Below are 18,885 nucleotides of genomic sequence, written 5' to 3'. Positions count from 1 at the left end.
TGATGCAAAAACCACACAAAAATATTCTATTTGTAACTGAATTAAATACAAACTATAACAAGGTCTCTCGTCGCCTGCCCAAAGGCGTACGGCGACATGCATGTAGTATAGTATTCCCTCTAATATACCCCCCAAGGGGCCTAAGAAGGGGGGGGGGTAATTAGAGGTTGGTCCTAACTTGGCAGCTCATAATTACTTTTATTCATAGTCTCCCACAGGTGAAATGACTTTCAAAGTCCTGCCAAGGGAAAAGGACCATCACAATGTTCCTTAGGGGGGAGGCTTAATAGAGGCTGGAGGCTGGAATTAGAAGGATGGGACGAAGGGGGGCTTATCGAAGGTTGGGCTTTTTAAAAGCTGCGGGCTTAGAGATGAAAATATGCTAGTTGGGTATATATATATGTGTGTGTATGCAAAGACCAGTGAATATGGGCCACATTGAAGAATGGAATTTGATAATTGGTTTAGTTATGTCAATGTTATAATATTATTTCACTGATCGATACTACAACCCACCCACCCCTCCCCTCCCCTCACAAAGTGTCATCATCAGTCTTGTCATATCGTGACATGGACAAACGATCTTACTCTAAACGTCCCGTAGGTAATACCAGACTGCCCTTCACTTTCAACACGTTGTAGTTGGTTTCTACCGAGATCCATCATCAATTCTAAGAATCATGACGTCATAAGCATAAAAATCATGAGCAATTAGTCTTCGAGCTCGAATGAACTATTGACTCATAGGCCATGAGGAAAAGAGGACTAATTAGTCAAATATACTTATTTAACCTAGAAAGCTGTGATCGCTGAGAATCATGGGAAATATTTTATATCCAACAAGTAAAGCTTTTGACACAAACTGCAGCAGTTGAGGATGCTCAGAGGAGGTGAACTTGTAACTGGTAGAAGATCTCGAGTCCATCAACAGTTATCAAGCAGTTGAAACATGTAAAATGTATCTATCCGTTATCCTTGTCGGTCTCAGCTGTGTAGCTTTTCAGGTGACGAACTTTATTGAAATAAGTGTATACATAATCGGTCAAATATATAGATACAAACAAGTTTTGAACTGAAGTTAAATTCAATGTTTTGGCTTTCAAAGCCGGCACTTTTCGCTACTAGTAGGATTATATAGGCTAGTAGTAACTCATCCAATCAGAACCCAGCATTGATGATAGACCACTGGTTGAATTTGACGTATGCCGCTATTTCAAAACAACATTGAAGGAGCGAACAACAAATGGCGATCGGTGATTGGCGGTCGCACGACCGAAAGGCACAGTAGGCATGCATCTAAACACGAATATCCAGGCGTTGCAAATGGTTTCGTCGACTATGTGCACACTAAATATCTCAACATCTGTGTTCTTGACAAGAATAATGAGAAGAAACCAAGTCATTCCATATATCTTTGCATCTTGGAATGACCAAAACATTAGTATGTCCATGTTTAGTGACTTCACTCTACAGTATATATACGATATATAGAAAACATTATGTCCATGTTTAGTGACTTCACTCTACTGTATATATACGATATATAGAAAACATTATGTCCATGTTTAGTGACTTCACTCTACTGTATATATACGATATATAGAAAACATTATGTCCATGTTTAGTGACTTCACTAGTAGTATAGGGAATGGGGGTTCCAGCGCAATCTCAACACGGGCAAGACCCGTGTCAAAAATCCACCTACGGAAACAACCCACTCCAAGTGTGGTTGGGGGCAACAGCGCAAATATGTTAGTCTATATATGGAGTGCGAAGAATGTAAGAGAACTTTTAAGAAAGAAGCGGATTTGAAAAAGCATTTGAAAATGAAGACGAAGTGTATGAGCAGTTATGATTGTGGATGTGGTAAGAAGTTTGAGACTAAGGTTAAATTGTTTTGGCATTGTCAGGACTGTGAGTACGACTACGACGACCTAAAAAGTGCTTGGTATTAGGTATAAAATATTTCCTATTATATAGATGGAATCCCAAAGCAACTTCAGCACGGTGTCAATACCCGGTAACGGTGAGATTGACGTTAGACAGTTTTGGCGTCAGTCAGAAAGGAAGGTTAAAAGGACTCTCCGAAAAGGTATAGAAGAATTAGGAGCCCTGAAAGCGAGCATAATGGTAGAAGTAAGTTTGTCAAAAGACGAGGTAATGACGACAGCAATGTTGCGATCAAAGTCGTTAGTGATATTAGAATCCACGAATCTGGATAGGTCACTCAGTGAAGCCTTAGAAGCAATAATGGAGTCGCTGTCTAACTACACGAAAGAAGGATCGGGTTGGACAGTAGAGGAGGTTGAAGGAATAGAGATAAGTATGGCCAGGTACGTACCCATACGAGGGGGGAGTTACGTACCGCTACCAACGTGGGTAGAAAGGAAGAAGGCTATTGTAAACGTGAAGAATGAAGACAATCGATGCTTTATGTGGGCAATCAGGTCTGCACTGTATCCAGCAGAGAAGGATCCCTGTAGGACAAGTAAGTATCCCACAGATGATTTAGAGTGGGATGGTGTGGAATTTCCCATGCAGTTGATAGACATCCCCATATTTGAGGAAATAAACGATCTAGCAATTAACGTTTACGGAGTCAGAGAGCAGACGATAGTACCGTTAGTTCTGTCAAAAAGTAAAGGAGAGCGCGTACATTTATTCTACCACGGCGGACACTACTCATGGGTTAAACACATTAGCAGACTATTCTACAGACATACTAAGCACAAAGGCAAAAAGTACTTCTGCGACTGCTGCTTGCTGTCATTTACATCCTTAAATGCCCTAAAGAAACACGATGAGATCTGCCGCGGAGTCGAAGAAGTGGCGCAACGGATCCAGATGCCCACCAACAAAGAGCTTTCATACGCAAACCATCAAAATCAGATGCAAGTGCCTTACGTGATATATGCAGACTTCGAAGCGTTGATAACTAAGGAAGAGCAGAAACGTGGTGCCACGAATAAGATAGGATTACACGAGATCTGCTCCTTTGGTTACATAGTAGTCAGATCAGACGGTAAAGCAAACCCTCCTGTGATTTACCGAGGTAAGAACGCAGCTAATGAGTTTCTAGAAGCATTGCGAGAAGAGGAGGGGGAGATAAGAGAACAATTAAGACGTCCAAAGAAGATGGAATTTACCAAAGAGAACCAGGAGGCTTTTAACAAGGCAAAAAAATGCCACATTTGCCAACATACGCTTCTTCAGTTTGGAAGACGAGCCAAGAAAGCGTGGGATGAAGATGGAAAGTATCTAGGAGAAGCTCATTTTAAATGCGGGAAGTATGCTAAGAAAGGTGAGAAGCCGGGAAAGCCCTCCACGCACTGCATTCACTGCCACAAAGCATTTGTTGAGGATTTCTATGTGGATAAGGTTAGGGATCACTGCCACATCACTGGTAAATACAGAGGAGCGGCTCATTGGAAATGCAATATAAACTTCAAAGTAAATCCAGACATGGAGATTCCGGTGTTCTTTCACAACCTCCGCGGGTACGACTCCCATTTGCTACTACAAGGAACTGACGGCTCCGACGTCAAATGCATACCCAACAACAAAGAGCGCTACATGTCCGTAACTGTGGGTAAGCTAAAGTTCTTAGATTCGCAGCAGTTTATGGCGGACTCCTTAGCAAACCTCGTAAAGTATAACACCAACTTTCCCATTTCCAGTCAATACGGCGCGGAAAGGAAAGGAGTCTACCCATACGAATACATGGACTCCTGGGATCGATTCAAAGAGTCCCTACCACCCAAAGATCGCTTCTACAGCACCCTAAACGAGTCCGGCATAAAGGATGAGGAGTACCAGCATGCGTTAGACGTGTGGGAAAAGTACTCCTGTGAGAACATGGGGGACTACCACGACATCTACCTAAGGTCTGACGTAGTGCTGCTTGCAGATGTTTTCCAAAGCTTCAGAAAGATGGCTATGGAATATTACGGATTGGATCCCGCTAATTTCTACACGGCTCCTGGGCTCAGCTGGAGTGCTTTGTTAAAGAAGACAAATGCGCAGTTGGATCTCCTAACGGAGTACGACATGTATCGGTTTATGGAAGACGGTATTCGTGGCGGCGTATGCGGACCCAGCCGACGTTACGCCCGCGCAAACAACCCCTTAGTAGAGCACGACCCAGAGAAACCAACCACATACATTTACTACCTGGATGCGAATAACCTTTATGGTTGGGCAATGTCACAGTACCTACCTGTGAGAGACTTCGAATGGGATCCAGTGAAGCCGATAGACTTCTACATGCAGGTAGGAAAGGAGGAAGACAAGGGTTACGTCTTAGAAGTGGATCTGGAGTACCCAGAGCGCCTGCACGACGAACACAATGAGTTCCCTTTAGCACCAGAAGCGATAGAGATACCATTTAAGCAGCTAAGTCCGCTGCAAAAGCAAATGTGCCCTGGTTACAAACCGTACAGGAAACTAACTATGAACCTGATGGATAAGAAGAAGTATGTGGTACATTACCGCAACCTGCAGTTCTACGTGAGACACGGAATGCGCGTAGAGAAGATCCATCGCGTTTTGAAGTTCACGCAGGAACCCTGGATGCGCCCCTATATTGACTTTAACACGCAAAAGCGTACCGCAGCGAAAAATGACTTCGAGAAAAACCTCTTCAAACTGATGAACAACAGCGTGTTCGGAAAGACAATGGAGAACATCCGCAAGCGCGTAAGCGTAAGAATAGTCAGCACCAAAGAGGAAGCAGAAGCATACGTGTCACAGCCAGGCTTCGTTAGATACGTAGAAATGCTGAACTTCTACGTGATTCACATGAAGAAAGCGAATTTATTCCTGAATAAACCCGTATACACGGGGTTTACAGTGTTAGACCTATCAAAGCTGCTCATGTATGAGTTTTACTACGACAAGCTAAAACCGAAATACGGTGATAAGTGCCGCCTCTTATACACCGACACCGATTCCTTGATACTAGAAGTGCAAACGGAAGACGTTTACAAAGACTGCCTCCCCGACATAGACGAGTACGACACCAGCGGTTACCCGAACGGAGCACTTCCTTTACTCTGCGAAGAATAAGAAGGTAATTGGGAAGATGAAAGACGAAATGTTAGGAAAACCCATAGTAGAGTACGTGGGTCTGAAACCAAAGATGTACAGCGTGCTAAAGTTAGACGGCGTAGAAAAGAAAGCTAAAGGCGTAAAAAAGTACGTGGTTAAGAAGGACATTACGCACGAGTCCTACCTCAACGTATTACGAACACGCAAGGAACAGCGGCATAAGATGAACAGCCTGCGCAGCTATGGTCATCAGATACATAACGTCACGCAGGAGAAGGTGTCACTGTCTGCATTTGACGGTAAGCGATGGATGTGTGATGACGGAGTGCATACGATAGCATTCGGACATCACACGATAAGCAGTTCTTCCATGACGAACCCACGCGTGGGACCATCATGAAGATAATACAAGATGGGCTGGCCCTTCTTAGCTATCGCACTTCGGATCTGGTAAGTTTCCAAAGACCAATTAGGATCCGTAGCTCTTTTGGATCCTCCTTCTAATTCACCCGGCTCATAGAGATATCGAACCGTGACATTACCTAATTTCTTTTCATGGGGGAAGACCGCCCTCGAACTTCTGATGAAGGACTTGTGTTCCACGTGTTTCTTTTTTATGGCATCCCTGGGTTTCATTCCCGTAGCCCTGGCCGCCTCGTTGTTCAAAGCCGCGATGACCTGGGGGAGCCTCTGAGTCCATTCCCTGTTGCGTTTGGGCGGATCTTCCAGCTCTTTCCAATACTGGTACCCAAAGAGACGCTCGGCCAAGGTTTTATTAAATCTTTCGACGATGCTCTGACCCCTGTGGTACTCAGCTTTGGCTCTCCTAATTTTAGTGTCGTGGTCTTTCAGGGTCTTAGTAACCACGCCCATGAACTCTGTCCCCGCATCCACTTGCAGCAGCTTAGGCCATTTCAAGACGCGCTTATAAATCCTACCTAGGGCTTCTGCGACTTCCCCAGAATCCTTGCTGGTTATGGGTTCGGCGTCTTTGTATCTGCTTGCGATATCAACTACGGTCAAAGCGTACCTATAGGTCTTTTTTCTCACCTTATCGTGCGGCAAGAAAAGCAAATCCGCTTGATGAACCTCGTTGGGGACATTTACGGTGAAGCTGGGCCTGGGAATGTACTTAGGCACGGGAAGATAAACCTGCCAGAGGGTTTGTTTTTTCAACCACTTCTTAGCCGTTTCATCTGATACCCTGGCCGCGGTCGCGAGTTTCTTGATAGCTGACGCTCCTTTCCAATAGCCCTCAGGCCCATAGTAAATCCTTTTGAGTTTGTCCTCTACGCGGCCCATTATATGAATTCCAAAACAAGATTGATATTGCGTCCATTGAAATCCACCGTCTTTCCGTCCACTTTAATGGTGATGTTTATGCTTTCTACCAAATGAGATAAGTCATAGCTTAAAGAAATGGGAGTGTATTCTACTGGGTCAAATGGATTACCTTTGGGCAGAAACTTGGACATAAGAGAAGACTTTTCTCCATTGTTGTAACTATGAACCAAGTCGCAATAGACTTCGTAAGAGGATGCGACTTTCCATTTTACGTCAAGTTGACCATTGATCGTGGTACTAGTAAGGCCCAGGAGTTCTACCAATGGACTGCCCTTTAAATTAGCGCTTCCACTATTTTTCTTGAATTTCATTTCATGAGGTAATCCTGTGGTAAGAGTATATCCATGCTTTGCTAGCTCCTTAGCCAGTGTTATAGGGGTGTAATGGGAATCTGGTATTTTTGGTTTGGTGCCGGAAGTTCCGATGACAAAGCCATTAATTAAATTATACCAAGAATTGTACAAAGAGCAACTAACCAGCCGAACCCTTTCCGCGCGGATGGGAGGATTCAGATAAGTAGTAAAGTTATTCTTGTCGCTTTCCAAAAAGATGATCATTATATTAGATACGCCAAAGCCACGCCTCCCGCCAGCCCTGCGACTCCTACGAAGACCAACTCACTATCTTTTTGTTTCTTAGAAGGCTGGTAGTAATTCTCGAACTGAGGCCTTTTCAGCCTAAAGTCGGGGTGCGCCTGCGCATAAAGTTTAAAGGCGTAGTCTGTGTTTTCGAAGTTCTTATCCGCCTGCATCTTGTCTTGGTAGTTCTTGTCCAACCAATCCCGGTAGGCTTGTCTCTTCTTATTCCAAGCCGCCACGTCCCTTTGATATTTCTCCAGCGCTAAGTCGTGTCTTTTCCTTTCGGCGTTAGATTCTGCGTTTTTATCACCGCTAACTAATTTATCCAGATATCTACCACCATAATTAGCTCCTGTAAATGCTAAAGCTGCAATGACTCCACCTGCGACTAAGCTAACCATTATATGTTAGGCAGGTACTTTTCCTTTCGTAGGTAATCCTTTAGCATGATAGCCCCGCCCACGGCAGCGGTCATCTTAGCGAAATTAGCGAAGCTCTTGCTTGGGTCTTCAGTAAAGTCTTCTTTGAGCACTTTCTTACCAACCCAACCAATACCCGCAACGATGGAAGTAATGATAGCTGCTTCTTCAACAGTTTTCAATAACGCGGTTGACATTATATTACAGAGCGAGAAGGTTATTACTCCATTTCAGGGATCTACTTTTTCTAACCTCCACAGGTGCGTGATATGTTGCGGCCTCCCACTTTACTTTTGGCTTCGTAGCCCGCCATTGTAAGTAGAGGCTGCCTGCTGCTATAGCGACTCCTAACGCGCCAATGACGTACCCAGGATTAATAAAGGATTCCTCTTCTTTTTCCTCCACCTTTTCTTCTTTTTTGGCTTTGTTTTTCCTGTTCATCTCCGCGAGCTTCTTACCCGCGGCAACTCTGCCTGGAGATTTAGCCTTGGTAATCTTGGTATCTTCTACGGGTGGTTGTTCTTCGGTGCCACTCATCTTATATTAAGGGACTTGAAGGACTTGACAAGTTACTTGATGACGACTTGGCAATGACTTGGCAATGACTTGACAACGACTTGACTAAGTACTTGAGGCGACTTGATCAGGTACCTCAGCAAGTGCCGCCTGGAAGACCTTTTCGACTTCTCTATCCTTCTTGAAGTCCTTCCAAGAGGCGCCAAAGGTGCCCGCAAGTTCCTTCAAGTCGACATGCTGAGCTACGTGAAGTGCCGCAGAGGCGACTGCCATTAACTTACCACACTTCAAAGACAACCACCCGCAGGTTATCTTAAGTTCTTGGGCGATGACATAGTCCTCGCTTATGTCCTTCCGCAGTTGCTCCACGTCGTCTATAGGCAGCGCAAGTCCAAGCAATTTAGTGGCAAGTCGGATAGCGGAGTCTGCTACGGCGTCCGTGGTCTTACTTGCGAGGGCAGCCTCGTACCTCTTATGGAACTTCTTAACCTCCTCTTCTGACAGCTTATTAACCTGCTCATGGGTAAGTTCCTTACCAATCATTTCTTTGCACTTCCCAGAAGACACAAGGATGTTAAGTTGTTCCTTAAGGTTACTTTCGTCTAACTGCGCGGGGACTTCATCTATGAGCTGCTCAATGTCCATATATGTTAACGTCATACGGAAACCTCAAAGAGAAGATCATTTTGGAATGTTGGTGCGTTTTTAAATGCCGCATGTATTCGTGTAACTGTTCCTTGGATATCTCACCGCCGTAGTCGCTTAAAATGGTTTCCAGGTCAGACTTACTGGGCGTATAAAATACTACGAGAGAGCCTATGTTTTCCCTAAAGGGCTTAGAGACGCTGGTAAGCTGCTGCGAGAGCAACCAAACGCTGATATTGTCATGCCTACCGCTGAAAGCAAGCTTCACCAATTCGGAGGTGCGTCTTTTTACGTCATCCCCACAGGCAATGTCATCCAATATGAGGAGCGTCTGTGTATCTTTAGGGAATTGCTTGTGCCAGAACTTAAGATGGCTGGATAACTCGTTGGGGTCTAAGATATCTACGAAGAAGTCGTCGTCTTTCACTCCTATGCCTTCCCAGGTAACATTATTCCTGTAGGTGGGACATAATAGCACGATGTAGTCGAAGCGGTATCTAAAGGGTCCTAATAGCTGCTCCACGACAAATTGTGTCTTTCCACAGCCGGTGGGTCCTACTATCAGAGCGTTACAAGGTATGTGATCTGGGTTCATATATAGATGGAACCAGTGGAAGCAATGCAAAGAATCGTAGCCGACGCAAAAGATAAAAAAGACACCATAGATCTGCAAAGAGAGGAAATAAATCGGTTAAAAGAGCGCGTGCAGGAATTGTACGACGAAATGTGTAGTCTGAAGCGCACAGAAAGGCTTGCTGCACTCTGGACGATGATAGGCTGGACTAGGGATTCCCTTAAGGATTTCATGCGATACCCTCTGTGATTATATATATGGACTGCATTACATCTGAACTACCTGCTGACTGCATTACGCCTAAAGTACCTACTGAACCATCCGATGACTGCATAGTCGCTACCCCTCCAACGCCAAAGCCTCGTAAGAAACACAGCTGCCGTCACTGTAATGAGGTATTCTCTGAAGGAGACTTCGTTGGACATTGGTGTCCTGCGGATACTAAAGCGCAAAGGACTTTAGAAGATGCTCGATGAAAAGGTCGTAAAGAAGGTCTTACTGATTTCCACCAAAGGAATTAGCATAGACCTCATTTTTTATTGTTATTTTGTTAAATGCTGCAAAGATGACATTGAAGGATAGTCTATTTTTTATTGTTAAATTGTTAAAATACGGTAAGAGACGAATGTAGATTTCATTCTTTGTAGGAACTTAACGATGAAAGATATAGACCATTCTTTGACATCATCTGTGCAGCATTTAACAAAATAACAATAAAAAATAAGATCTACGTAATTGTCTCTTGCTGACATTTAACAATTTAACAATAAAAAATGAGGTATATATAATGAAGTGCATGCAATGTGATAGAGCTTTTAGTAGCAAGCAGCGACTGCAATACCATCTTTCCAAGAAAGTCTGTCAAAAGACCATCAGCACTGTTTGTGGCGACTGCGGTAAGGAATTGTCCACCGTACAGGCCCTACGATATCACCGCGAGCATAGAGTCTGCCTTAAAGGCCATTGCCACCGATGCGATGAACCCCTCTTTGAAGAGAACTGGCATAAATACCGCTGCCGACGTTACCACCTCGAAGAAGTCGTCTGTGAAACCCACGGCGATTTAGCAGAGCGATGTTGCCCCCTTGAAACCAGCCGGGCTTTAGTGCTGCGTAAAAAAGAAATAGACCAAGATTTCGTATGCTTTGACGACTACGAAGGAGTAAGATGGGAGAACCGAGAACACTGGGACGGCATCTGCGATAAATGTGGTTGTCAACGCAGCGGTCAACATATTTGGTGTTGCCTGTACGAAGGTCCCAAGCCTTTAGACCATTACCTTGCAATACGAAAAGAATGGTCTAATATATGATGTTACCTTACGTCGCAGCGTTCGCAGGAGGAGCCTTGATTACGATATCGATCGATTTCATGTCGGAAAAAATGAGGTCCGACGTAGCAGACCAATACCTAGAAGCCCATGAGGACGACTAATCACACAATGGATTAGCCTCCGCCTTTCTTTCAACGTCGAACTTCCATCGACCGTTGACTTTACCATAGCTACGTACGTGAGTGTACTCTTCGCCTTGCAGTACGTACCGTACGCAGTCAGGAGCCCATAAACTGTACTCTTGGCTGCCGTCTAAGAGGACCAACCTTAAACGGTTAATGTCCTCGAAGACGACGTAATTTTTTATTTTGTATGAAATGCCTTGTATTAATTCGCGCCAGTGAGTTTGTTCAACTATCATTATATTTATGAAATATCTTTCGGTGCGTTTGTAGCGTCTCCTGTGACTTGAAAGCCTTAACGCAGCCAGGACAAGGTATGCGAATGCCGTCGACGTAACGGTCGATTTCCCTGCAGATCAGATCGTAATCGTTGCAAACCATCGTAAGATAACCATTCATTTCATATTGCGTCAATACCGCTTTTTGTTTGTCGGACAATACGCCGTTACCCTTTGGCGTCTTCAGTTCCAGACATAACCCATTGTATTTTTTATGGGAGTTAAGAATTAGGATGTCGGGTTGACCTGCCTGGTAGCCCTTTTGCCAGCACGTTATCCTTTTACTGGTGGTATCTTGCAATTCCCCGAGTCCAGGTGCTAATAACAGCGTAGGGTGAAACCGGCGTATGTAATCGATGACCTTCTTATGTAAGTCAAACTCATTCTCGATCTTGAAGACCAACTTATTTGGACCATCCAACGAGTACTTTCCCGTCTTCCTTAACGTAGGTAGGACATCCTCGAAGACCCAATCTTGAAATGCCTCTGCTGTCGGTAGCTTGGAGCTAAATATTAACTGATACAAACCAGATTCCGTCACGTACAGGGATTGTGGGTGTGAACCAGAAGGGAGGCGATTCACCTCTATTCTAAATTCACTAAGCCTCTTCTTATGCTTATCCCGCACGTGGACTTTAATAGCATCTTTGGTGTCTGCGTAACCTAATGCCTTTGCTACCTCTTTCGCCTTAAAGTACAGCTTGTCGCTTTGCACTAGGCATTGCAGTTTAGTTTCGTTGTTTTCGAATACGCGGAGCATATTATACGTAAGGGATATTTTTATCCTCAGTCATCCTAGTACGCAACGCTTTTTAGCTGATTCATTTCCACGCTTAGCTGCGCGTCTGAGACTACGAAAATGTATGCATTTATCTTAGTAGTGTCGCTGGCGTCTTTGGTGCGCTTGATCTCCAACGTAATGCCGTCCTGGGTATTTACCAGGCGTAATCCCTGTCCATGTAGGTCTTCGTCGTTCGTCGTGCGCATGTCGATCCACAGCGCATACTTATCCTTAAAGAATTCCTTTGGGCTAATTTGGTCGCCAAACTTACGCGCGACTTCCCGGTACATGTCCTCGGGCTTTATCCCTTGTGAGTAAACCTTATTAGGCACTCCGTTAATGCTAACGCCTACGTTAGTGATGTTAGGATTAAAGAATGCCTCAGAGTCACGCAATCCTGCCGTGTATGTCTTTGCGAACAGCAACATTATCCCTGTAAGGCTGCGCCTGGGAAGGTTAATGCTTTGGTTGATGACCTCTTCGACGTTGTTCGTAAAGCTGAACGTCTTGTACATCACGACGTGATCGTAAAGGAAAGCCTTCCCGGCGCTGTATTCCATGCCAGCGCTACGAGCCAGCTCTTCGCTGTATACCGTTTCGTACTGCAGCTCCAAGTTCTTGATGAAATAAGGATCCACGGCTGATGAACTTACATCTTTTCCTTGCAGGATGTTCGTAGTGTCTGCTAGGGTCACTTCGAACTGCAGTTCGCTTAGCTGCCTTGGGTAGTATGCACCGTGGTTCGTGATAATTTCGAAATCTAATGGAACAACATATTTAGTACCATAAGCCGTCTTTATTTCGTCTTCTCCTGAGGCGCCAGAGGTTGCGCTTCTTACCTTGCGTATGGCATCACTGGCGATTCCCTGCTCTATCCTTTGCGCGCGGTCAAATGCAGTCAGCCATAAGTCTTTGTACGTGGTATACAAATCATACCTGTTTAAGTCCAGCAAGGATTCCCCGGCGAACTTTACACGCATTTTGGAAACGAGGTTTCTACCCGCATTATTGACGACGTGACGCGCGTCTGCGGTATCTGGCTGTATTGCTAGGTCAAACCTCAAAGCCAAGGTACCGGGTACTAGGACTAGGTTATCCGTTAGGCGGGGTACGCCTACGTACAGCGTCTCCCCCGGCTTTGCGCTAGAAGGTGTGAATGTAACCCGGTGAAAGGTGCGTTCTGCTTTCAGTCCGCCGACCTGCTTAGGTAATATGTTGGGGTTTAACTTTGAGCTTATCATATATAATGGCAGTAGAAGGAACGGATTTTGACCCCACCACCGAAGAAGGTCAAGTCGACATTAACGATGAAGAATACGATACGTTAATCCCAAATGACGACGTGTCCCGCGAGTATATTTGGGATAGGCTTCGAAATAGGTTCGGAAGTAGGGCCCGCGAGGCCTGGCGTTCCTTAAAGGACAAGTGGCAATCGAGGAACCCAGGGAGATCTATTCCAGAATATTTAGAATTGCAAAACTTGGATTCCACGGACCTAAGAACCGAAATGCTAAGGGGGCTTTTAGACGACGTAAGGGAGAAATTTCCAAATGTGGACTTGGCCCGCCTTAATTTCCAAACCGGGGATAAGGGGCAAATTCAAATCCAGCATCAAGGAAGGGATACGTGGTATAATCTCTACCAAAGGACAGACTCCAACAAGCTCGCCAGTAATCTCCCAAAAGAAATCCAAGACGCATTAGGGAAACCTAATTTGGTGGAAAGACTAAGAGAAAACGATGAAAACGCCAGCAAAGCCTTTGAAAAGTTCAAGACCCTAATGCAGCGGCAACAAAAAGGCATCGAAGCGATAAGGGAAGTTGAAGAACTAAAGGAGACAATGGAGGAAAGGGAGGCAGATTACATGAGACAAAACCGACTACTCCTCGATGCTCAAAAAAGAGAACTTGACGACAAAAACCAAAGAATGATAGAAATGAGAGAACAAACAGACAAAGCCCTGCGCGATAGGAACCAAGCCCAAAAAGCCTTCGAGCTCGCCCTGCAAGACCTGGACATAAGCAAGGAAGAAGCTAAGAACTTACGTACCACCATAGCTGGCTCTTTAGAGGAACGGCGGCAGTTGGTTGCCGAAATTAACACTAAGGAAGAACAAATCCGGCAAAGAGATCAGGCTATTGAAGACCTGGAGGGACAAATAGAGCGGCAGCAGGAAATAATCAACGACCAGACTCGTCCCGAAGAGGAAAGGGAGGCAGCTCAAAGGGAATCAGAAACCCTTCAGGTACACCTTGCGGAATTACAGGCGCAAAAGGAAAACCTGGAAAAGGAGCTGGGGCTTACTACCAAGGAAAAGGTAAAAAGAGCCCTTTTGAAGTATGGCGTTCCGCTGGCATTTGCAGTCGCTATTAGCACCGTAGTAGGAGTTATCCTATCCGCGCTTAAGGCTACGGGCGCGGGCGTAAAGAAATTAGGCAATGGGCTGACGGACTTAGGAAAAAAGATGGCAGCCGGTCTTCCTGGGCTGCTGGGTTCGGTTGTTTCCTTGGCACTTAGGACCGGCGGAGAATTGTTAAAGTTCGTGGGGAATAACATTTGGATATTAGTCGTCGCTATTGGGGTGGTCCTCCTGAAGAAGATGAAGGCTTGATCTTATCCTTCTCATCGGACGGTGTCCTGCTTTGAGGATAATAAAAGACGGTATTAGCACCGCCCTGGCAATTTGGAACCAACGGCAACACACTCATGGTAGAAATGAGCTTATGACTCCAGGCTGCATTAGCGGGCCTGCGACCTATGCGATTTATCCCAAACTTGCCGTCATCAGAAGTGACTTGCAACTTAGCATATTTACAATTGGCTAGCATATGAAAAGTCACTGGCGTTAGGTCTTCAGTGGATCCAGTGTAGGGCTCCATCGAAAAATGGGTAACTTTCCTGGTGTTCGTTGAAGTTCGATAAGGAAGCAGGGGCTTATTATTCTCATCGATAAGCCTAAACCCCACATTCGCATGCGTATTTGCATTAATGCTAATAGTGCAAATGACCAATGCAGTGCCCCCAACCTCAACCCACAGTCCAACGTCATGCCAAGCGCCGTTGTCATATCCCTCTTCATCTAAGCGGTGGGTATAACGCGTTTCCCTCACGTATGGATTCATATATTACAGGGAACAAGTTCCCTTCTAGAGGCTCATTACCGTCAAAGTGCTGATGGTCATGTGGTTATAGACAGTATTCCTTTGATTTTCTATGCTATTTATGCAAACACTCCCGGTGTCATCTACTCTTATCTGTAGCTTTACCTTCCCGTGGCAATCAGCAACCATGTGGAAAGTCCAAACGGAAAGATTCTCAGAGCTATTCGTTGGCGGCTCTACTGAGAAATGCGTGGGCTCTCTGTTGTTCGTCTTCGCGCGCATGGGCTGTAATACTCCATTGTCGGCACAGAAACGAAATCCTATATTCGCACTGCTAACGGCCCCCAAAGAAATGCTGCATAATATCAACTTCTTTCCGGAGTAGTTCAAATCCACGGACATCCCCGTGACATCAACCCAAGATGCTTGGGTGTATTTTTTCTCGCCTGTGTAAGTCGTATAAACGCAATCTACTCCAGTTACGTAGGGGTTGTTCATCGCCATATATAATAACTCAGACCAATGCTTGCAGCTGCTAGGCCGGCCTTTAGTAAGTTATGGTCATATTCCTCAGGTATCGCAGGCAGGACCTTCTTTGATGGTTTCTTAACTACGGGTAGCTTCGTTTCGTGTGACTTTTTTGGCTTCTCTACGAAGTGAGGAATGTTCCTAAGAGTGTCAGAGTTCACGTCGTTCACCCCAAACTTCATATCCTTAGTAGCTCGCTGCAGTTTGTTGTTGTATCCTACTACAGAACCAGTATTTATAGATAAATTACTAGGCATTAACCAACAACCCGGGGCTACTGCGTAGTCCAACCTCGCCTTAGAATTTTGTATGGCTAGTTGGTAACGCTGTACGCCCTTGCTAATGTCGCCCTCCAAGATCGAACTTTCAAATAAGATCAAGGCTTCGGCTCGCGTTTCTTCTGCGGCGCCAGTATTTCCGATTATGCTGGATCGGGTGTTTACCTGAGCTCCAAGGATAGAATACACGTAAGCTTCTATGCTGCGGTTTAAACGGGCAAGGCCGGCTTTGGTTAGTCCTTTACCTTCTGGGGGTATGAAATTAAGATATTGCTTTGTTTGCTCGTCGTTGGTAATTTTGATAATCAGTGGATTAGCCCCTGCATACTTACCGCCCTCGTCTTTGAACAAAGGTCCGTCTCTAACTTCCTTAGTGGTCTTAGCGTTTGGTTCAAAGAAGGTGCTACTGTCGTGAGTTTCTTTGTGATACCCAGTGTTCCATCGTAGATTCAACGCATGAACTTCCTTATCACTTAGCTCGTGTCCACCAATCCCCCAATAAGCCCAAATATGCCCCAGACCATTGTTAGCGCCGGCAGTGCATCGGAAATCCTTCCCTACAACGTCAAACTCCTTACAAAGTCTGTCATAAGCCGGCACGCTGTATTTATTATCTCTTGGATAAAACGTGGCATCTCCCGGCAGCGCAATAACACCCATTTCATGCAGTATTCTTCTAACCGTGAAGTGAAAATGAAACATAAATATTGAATTCTTCATCAAGCTTGCGCTTACACCACAGCCGCTAGTGGCACACCAAACTGCAAAGTTTAGTTGCTGCGGCCAATAACGCATGTTAGGACCACTTAACCATTCATGAGATTCCTTAGCGGTGGTATGAATAATGGGTACGTCTTTGAAGATATCCCGCACCTTTAACGGAAAGGAATGCTTGTTAGAAATCCGCATGTTCAGCGTTAGGTCCAAGCTTGGGTGTTTATCAAATGAAACTGCGGGTATCGGATAAGTACTGGTACCCAGCAATAATTCCTTTGACCAACTGGGTTCAACATGCGTTGGCGCTGGCGTTGGCTTATGCATTGGCGAATGCTTCAGTTGATCGTCTATTTGATTAACCAGCGTAGGCTTCAAATCCTCGTTGCTGTACATCCTAGAGCCGTTATAGTAAATACCATCGGGTCTTCTTTCGAACTTACTGGGGTCTGCATGTGGAAACATCTTCCTAAATGCTCTCCAATTCCAGTAATCCCGGTTGTCGTGATGTGGCTGCTCCTCAATATCATTCCCAAAAGCGTCGTACATTAGTATATATAATGGATGTTATACCATCAGCGCCTCCACTTTATCCTGAACTTCCTAAGGAACCTAACGAATTAAACGCTGAAAACTTTCGTCTGAATAAAGCGAACTTAATCCTGGCTTACTTGGAAGGGCAGACAAAACACTACGAAAAAGTTAGGAAGAAATACGTTAGAGCCCGGAGTACGCTACATAAGATTTCGATAACTTCAGGATCCATATCCGTTGTGTTAACGGGCTCCGGCGTTGCTACTTCGCTTACTGGACCGGGAATAATCGTTGGAGTTCCTTTGGCTGGCGTTGGGGCAGCCTGTGGTATTATTTCAGCTGTTGCTACGGGTATTATGAAACAGTTGTCAAGCAAAATATCAAAACACGACACGACAATAGCTCTGTCAAGGGCTAAAGTAAATACGATCACTGACCTTGTCTCAAAGGCTTTGCGTGACAGAAAGATAGACGACGTAGAATTCTCGCTTATTCTGGCCGAAGAGGAAAAGTACGAGAAATTAAAGTCGGACATAAGGAACAAAAAAACAGTCGTAAAAGATCTTTCCGAGGAATCTCGCAAAAAGATCTATCAAGAAGCGAAAGAAGAGCTTCAAAGAAAGCTTGCTCAGTAAACATCTGCTTCGAAAAGAGCGTGACGGGATTCTATTTACATATCGAACGTCAGTCTAGAAATTATGCAGATTAAATATAATATTTTTCACATACATAAGCGTCCAGATGTGTCTGGCGTTCGCTTGTGATCGTGGACTTTGGGGCTGGGGAGGCCTAAAGTCCCGAGTTCGAGCCTCGCTGTAGACGCATTTGGACCGGTTGCTGTGAGTGAAAAAAAGCCTCCCCCACTCACAGCAACCGTGGGGGGAGGGGTAGAAAGTGCGATTCAACCCCGCGATGGGGGGTTTCGCGATTGGAAAAGTTGGAAAAGTCAGGGGGTGTCTCGGGACGCTGTCCGGAGTTCACCCTCTGGTGGGTCGTAAGAAAGATATATGTGTATGTACTAGAGGGCCTCTGGCGCGGGATGAAATAAGCCCCGTAAGCCCAAAATGCAAAAAAACCCCACTGGGGATAGCTTGGTGTTCTGCGCGATGCATTCCCCAGTGGGGTTTCTGGCAAAATAAACGCCAGTTTTGCATTTTTATTTTCTCGGAATCCATCCTAACAGGGGGTGGTTGGGGTCAATTTTGTAAAATATTTCGTAAATTACGTCAGGGTAATAAGGAATATCCTTATCCAGCCGACAAAACATCCACTCGGCTTTTGTCATATCAGAAACCTCAGGAATAGACTTACCGGTAATTTCAGACAAAAGATAGGGAATAGCTTTGTAATATTTCCCTAGTTTTAATTTTTTCAATGTCTTCCGTAGACTTTGCGGGGTTGGCTCTTCCAAGTGGTCTATGATTTTCTTCTTTACTTCGTTGTCTAAATATACCGGTCGATAACCTTGGATATGACTCATCCAGTCCCTAAAGTATTTTATTCTCTTGTATGGGGTCTTCTTACGACCTCCATTGGCGTAATATTGCTCTTTGGTAGCATTTGGTACGGCATTACGAATATTCTTACCACATTCGTAACACTGTGCTGACGTGTCGTCTTCTATTTGCATTTTCTTACCACAACAAATATACTTATTTGGTGGTGGGGTAACAAACTTGGGTTTCAAGCACTTTACACAGAAATCATAAGCAAACTCTTTACATTCTTCGCACTCCATATATAGACTAACATATTTGCGCTGTTGCCCCCAACCACACTTGGAGTGGGTTGTTTCCGTAGGTGGATTTTTGACACGGGTCTTGCCCGTGTTGAGATTGCGCTGGAACCCCCATTCCCTATACTACTTCACTCTACTGTATATATATTCCAACCCTTTTTCTTTCCAACCGTTACTAGTAAACAAATAAATCATTCCTAAGGAAATAATACGTGGTCTGAACTGAGAAAACAATCGTCTCAGCCGGAAAGTCTAATTATTTTTTTGTGTATTATTTTTAAATTATTTTGTTCAGATAAGAAATCTCATCGCCTTTAGCAAACTGTCCCTCCCAAACTTCCAGGTGAATTCCCAGA

At 44.8% G+C, this 18,885-nt stretch overlaps 1 protein-coding gene across 2 annotated transcripts; it reads right to left on the bottom strand.

The window, feature by feature from the left end:
- Positions 1-8,218: 8,218 nt before the first annotated feature.
- LOC148911554 (uncharacterized) lies at positions 8,219-18,653 on the bottom strand. 2 transcript variants are annotated; one of them, XM_089028968.1, is made up of 2 exons: positions 18,103-18,653; positions 8,219-9,215 (listed from the first exon to the last, which is right to left on the bottom strand). In XM_089028968.1, exons 1-2 carry the CDS (start codon positions 18,527-18,529, stop codon positions 9,118-9,120), a joined length of 525 nt encoding a protein of 174 aa, XP_088885094.1. In that variant the 5' UTR covers positions 18,530-18,653; the 3' UTR covers positions 8,219-9,117. The 2 variants fall into 2 exon arrangements, with proteins under 2 accessions (XP_088885094.1, XP_088885093.1); XM_089028967.1 differs by lacking the exon at positions 18,103-18,653 and adding an exon at positions 9,436-9,580.
- Between the last annotated feature and the right edge of the window lie 232 nt (positions 18,654-18,885).

This window comes from Actinia tenebrosa, unplaced genomic scaffold (assembly GCF_029948245.1).
Source record: "Actinia tenebrosa isolate PJP-AT-01 unplaced genomic scaffold, QUT_ActTen_1.0 PGA_scaffold13__45_contigs__length_12533684, whole genome shotgun sequence".
In the NCBI taxonomy this organism is placed as follows: domain Eukaryota; kingdom Metazoa; phylum Cnidaria; class Anthozoa; order Actiniaria; family Actiniidae; genus Actinia; species Actinia tenebrosa.
The sequence above is the reverse complement of the archived record's forward strand: the minus strand, read 5'-3'. Positions and strand labels throughout refer to the sequence as shown.

Coding starts and splice junctions, on each gene's coding strand:
- LOC148911554 (XM_089028967.1), bottom strand. CDS start 9,456: ATGCAGTCATCGGATGGTTCA. Junction 9,216..9,435: donor TGCAGTCATCGGATGGTTCA/GTAGGTACTTTA, acceptor CTCTCTTTGCAG/ATCTATGGTGTCTTTTTTAT.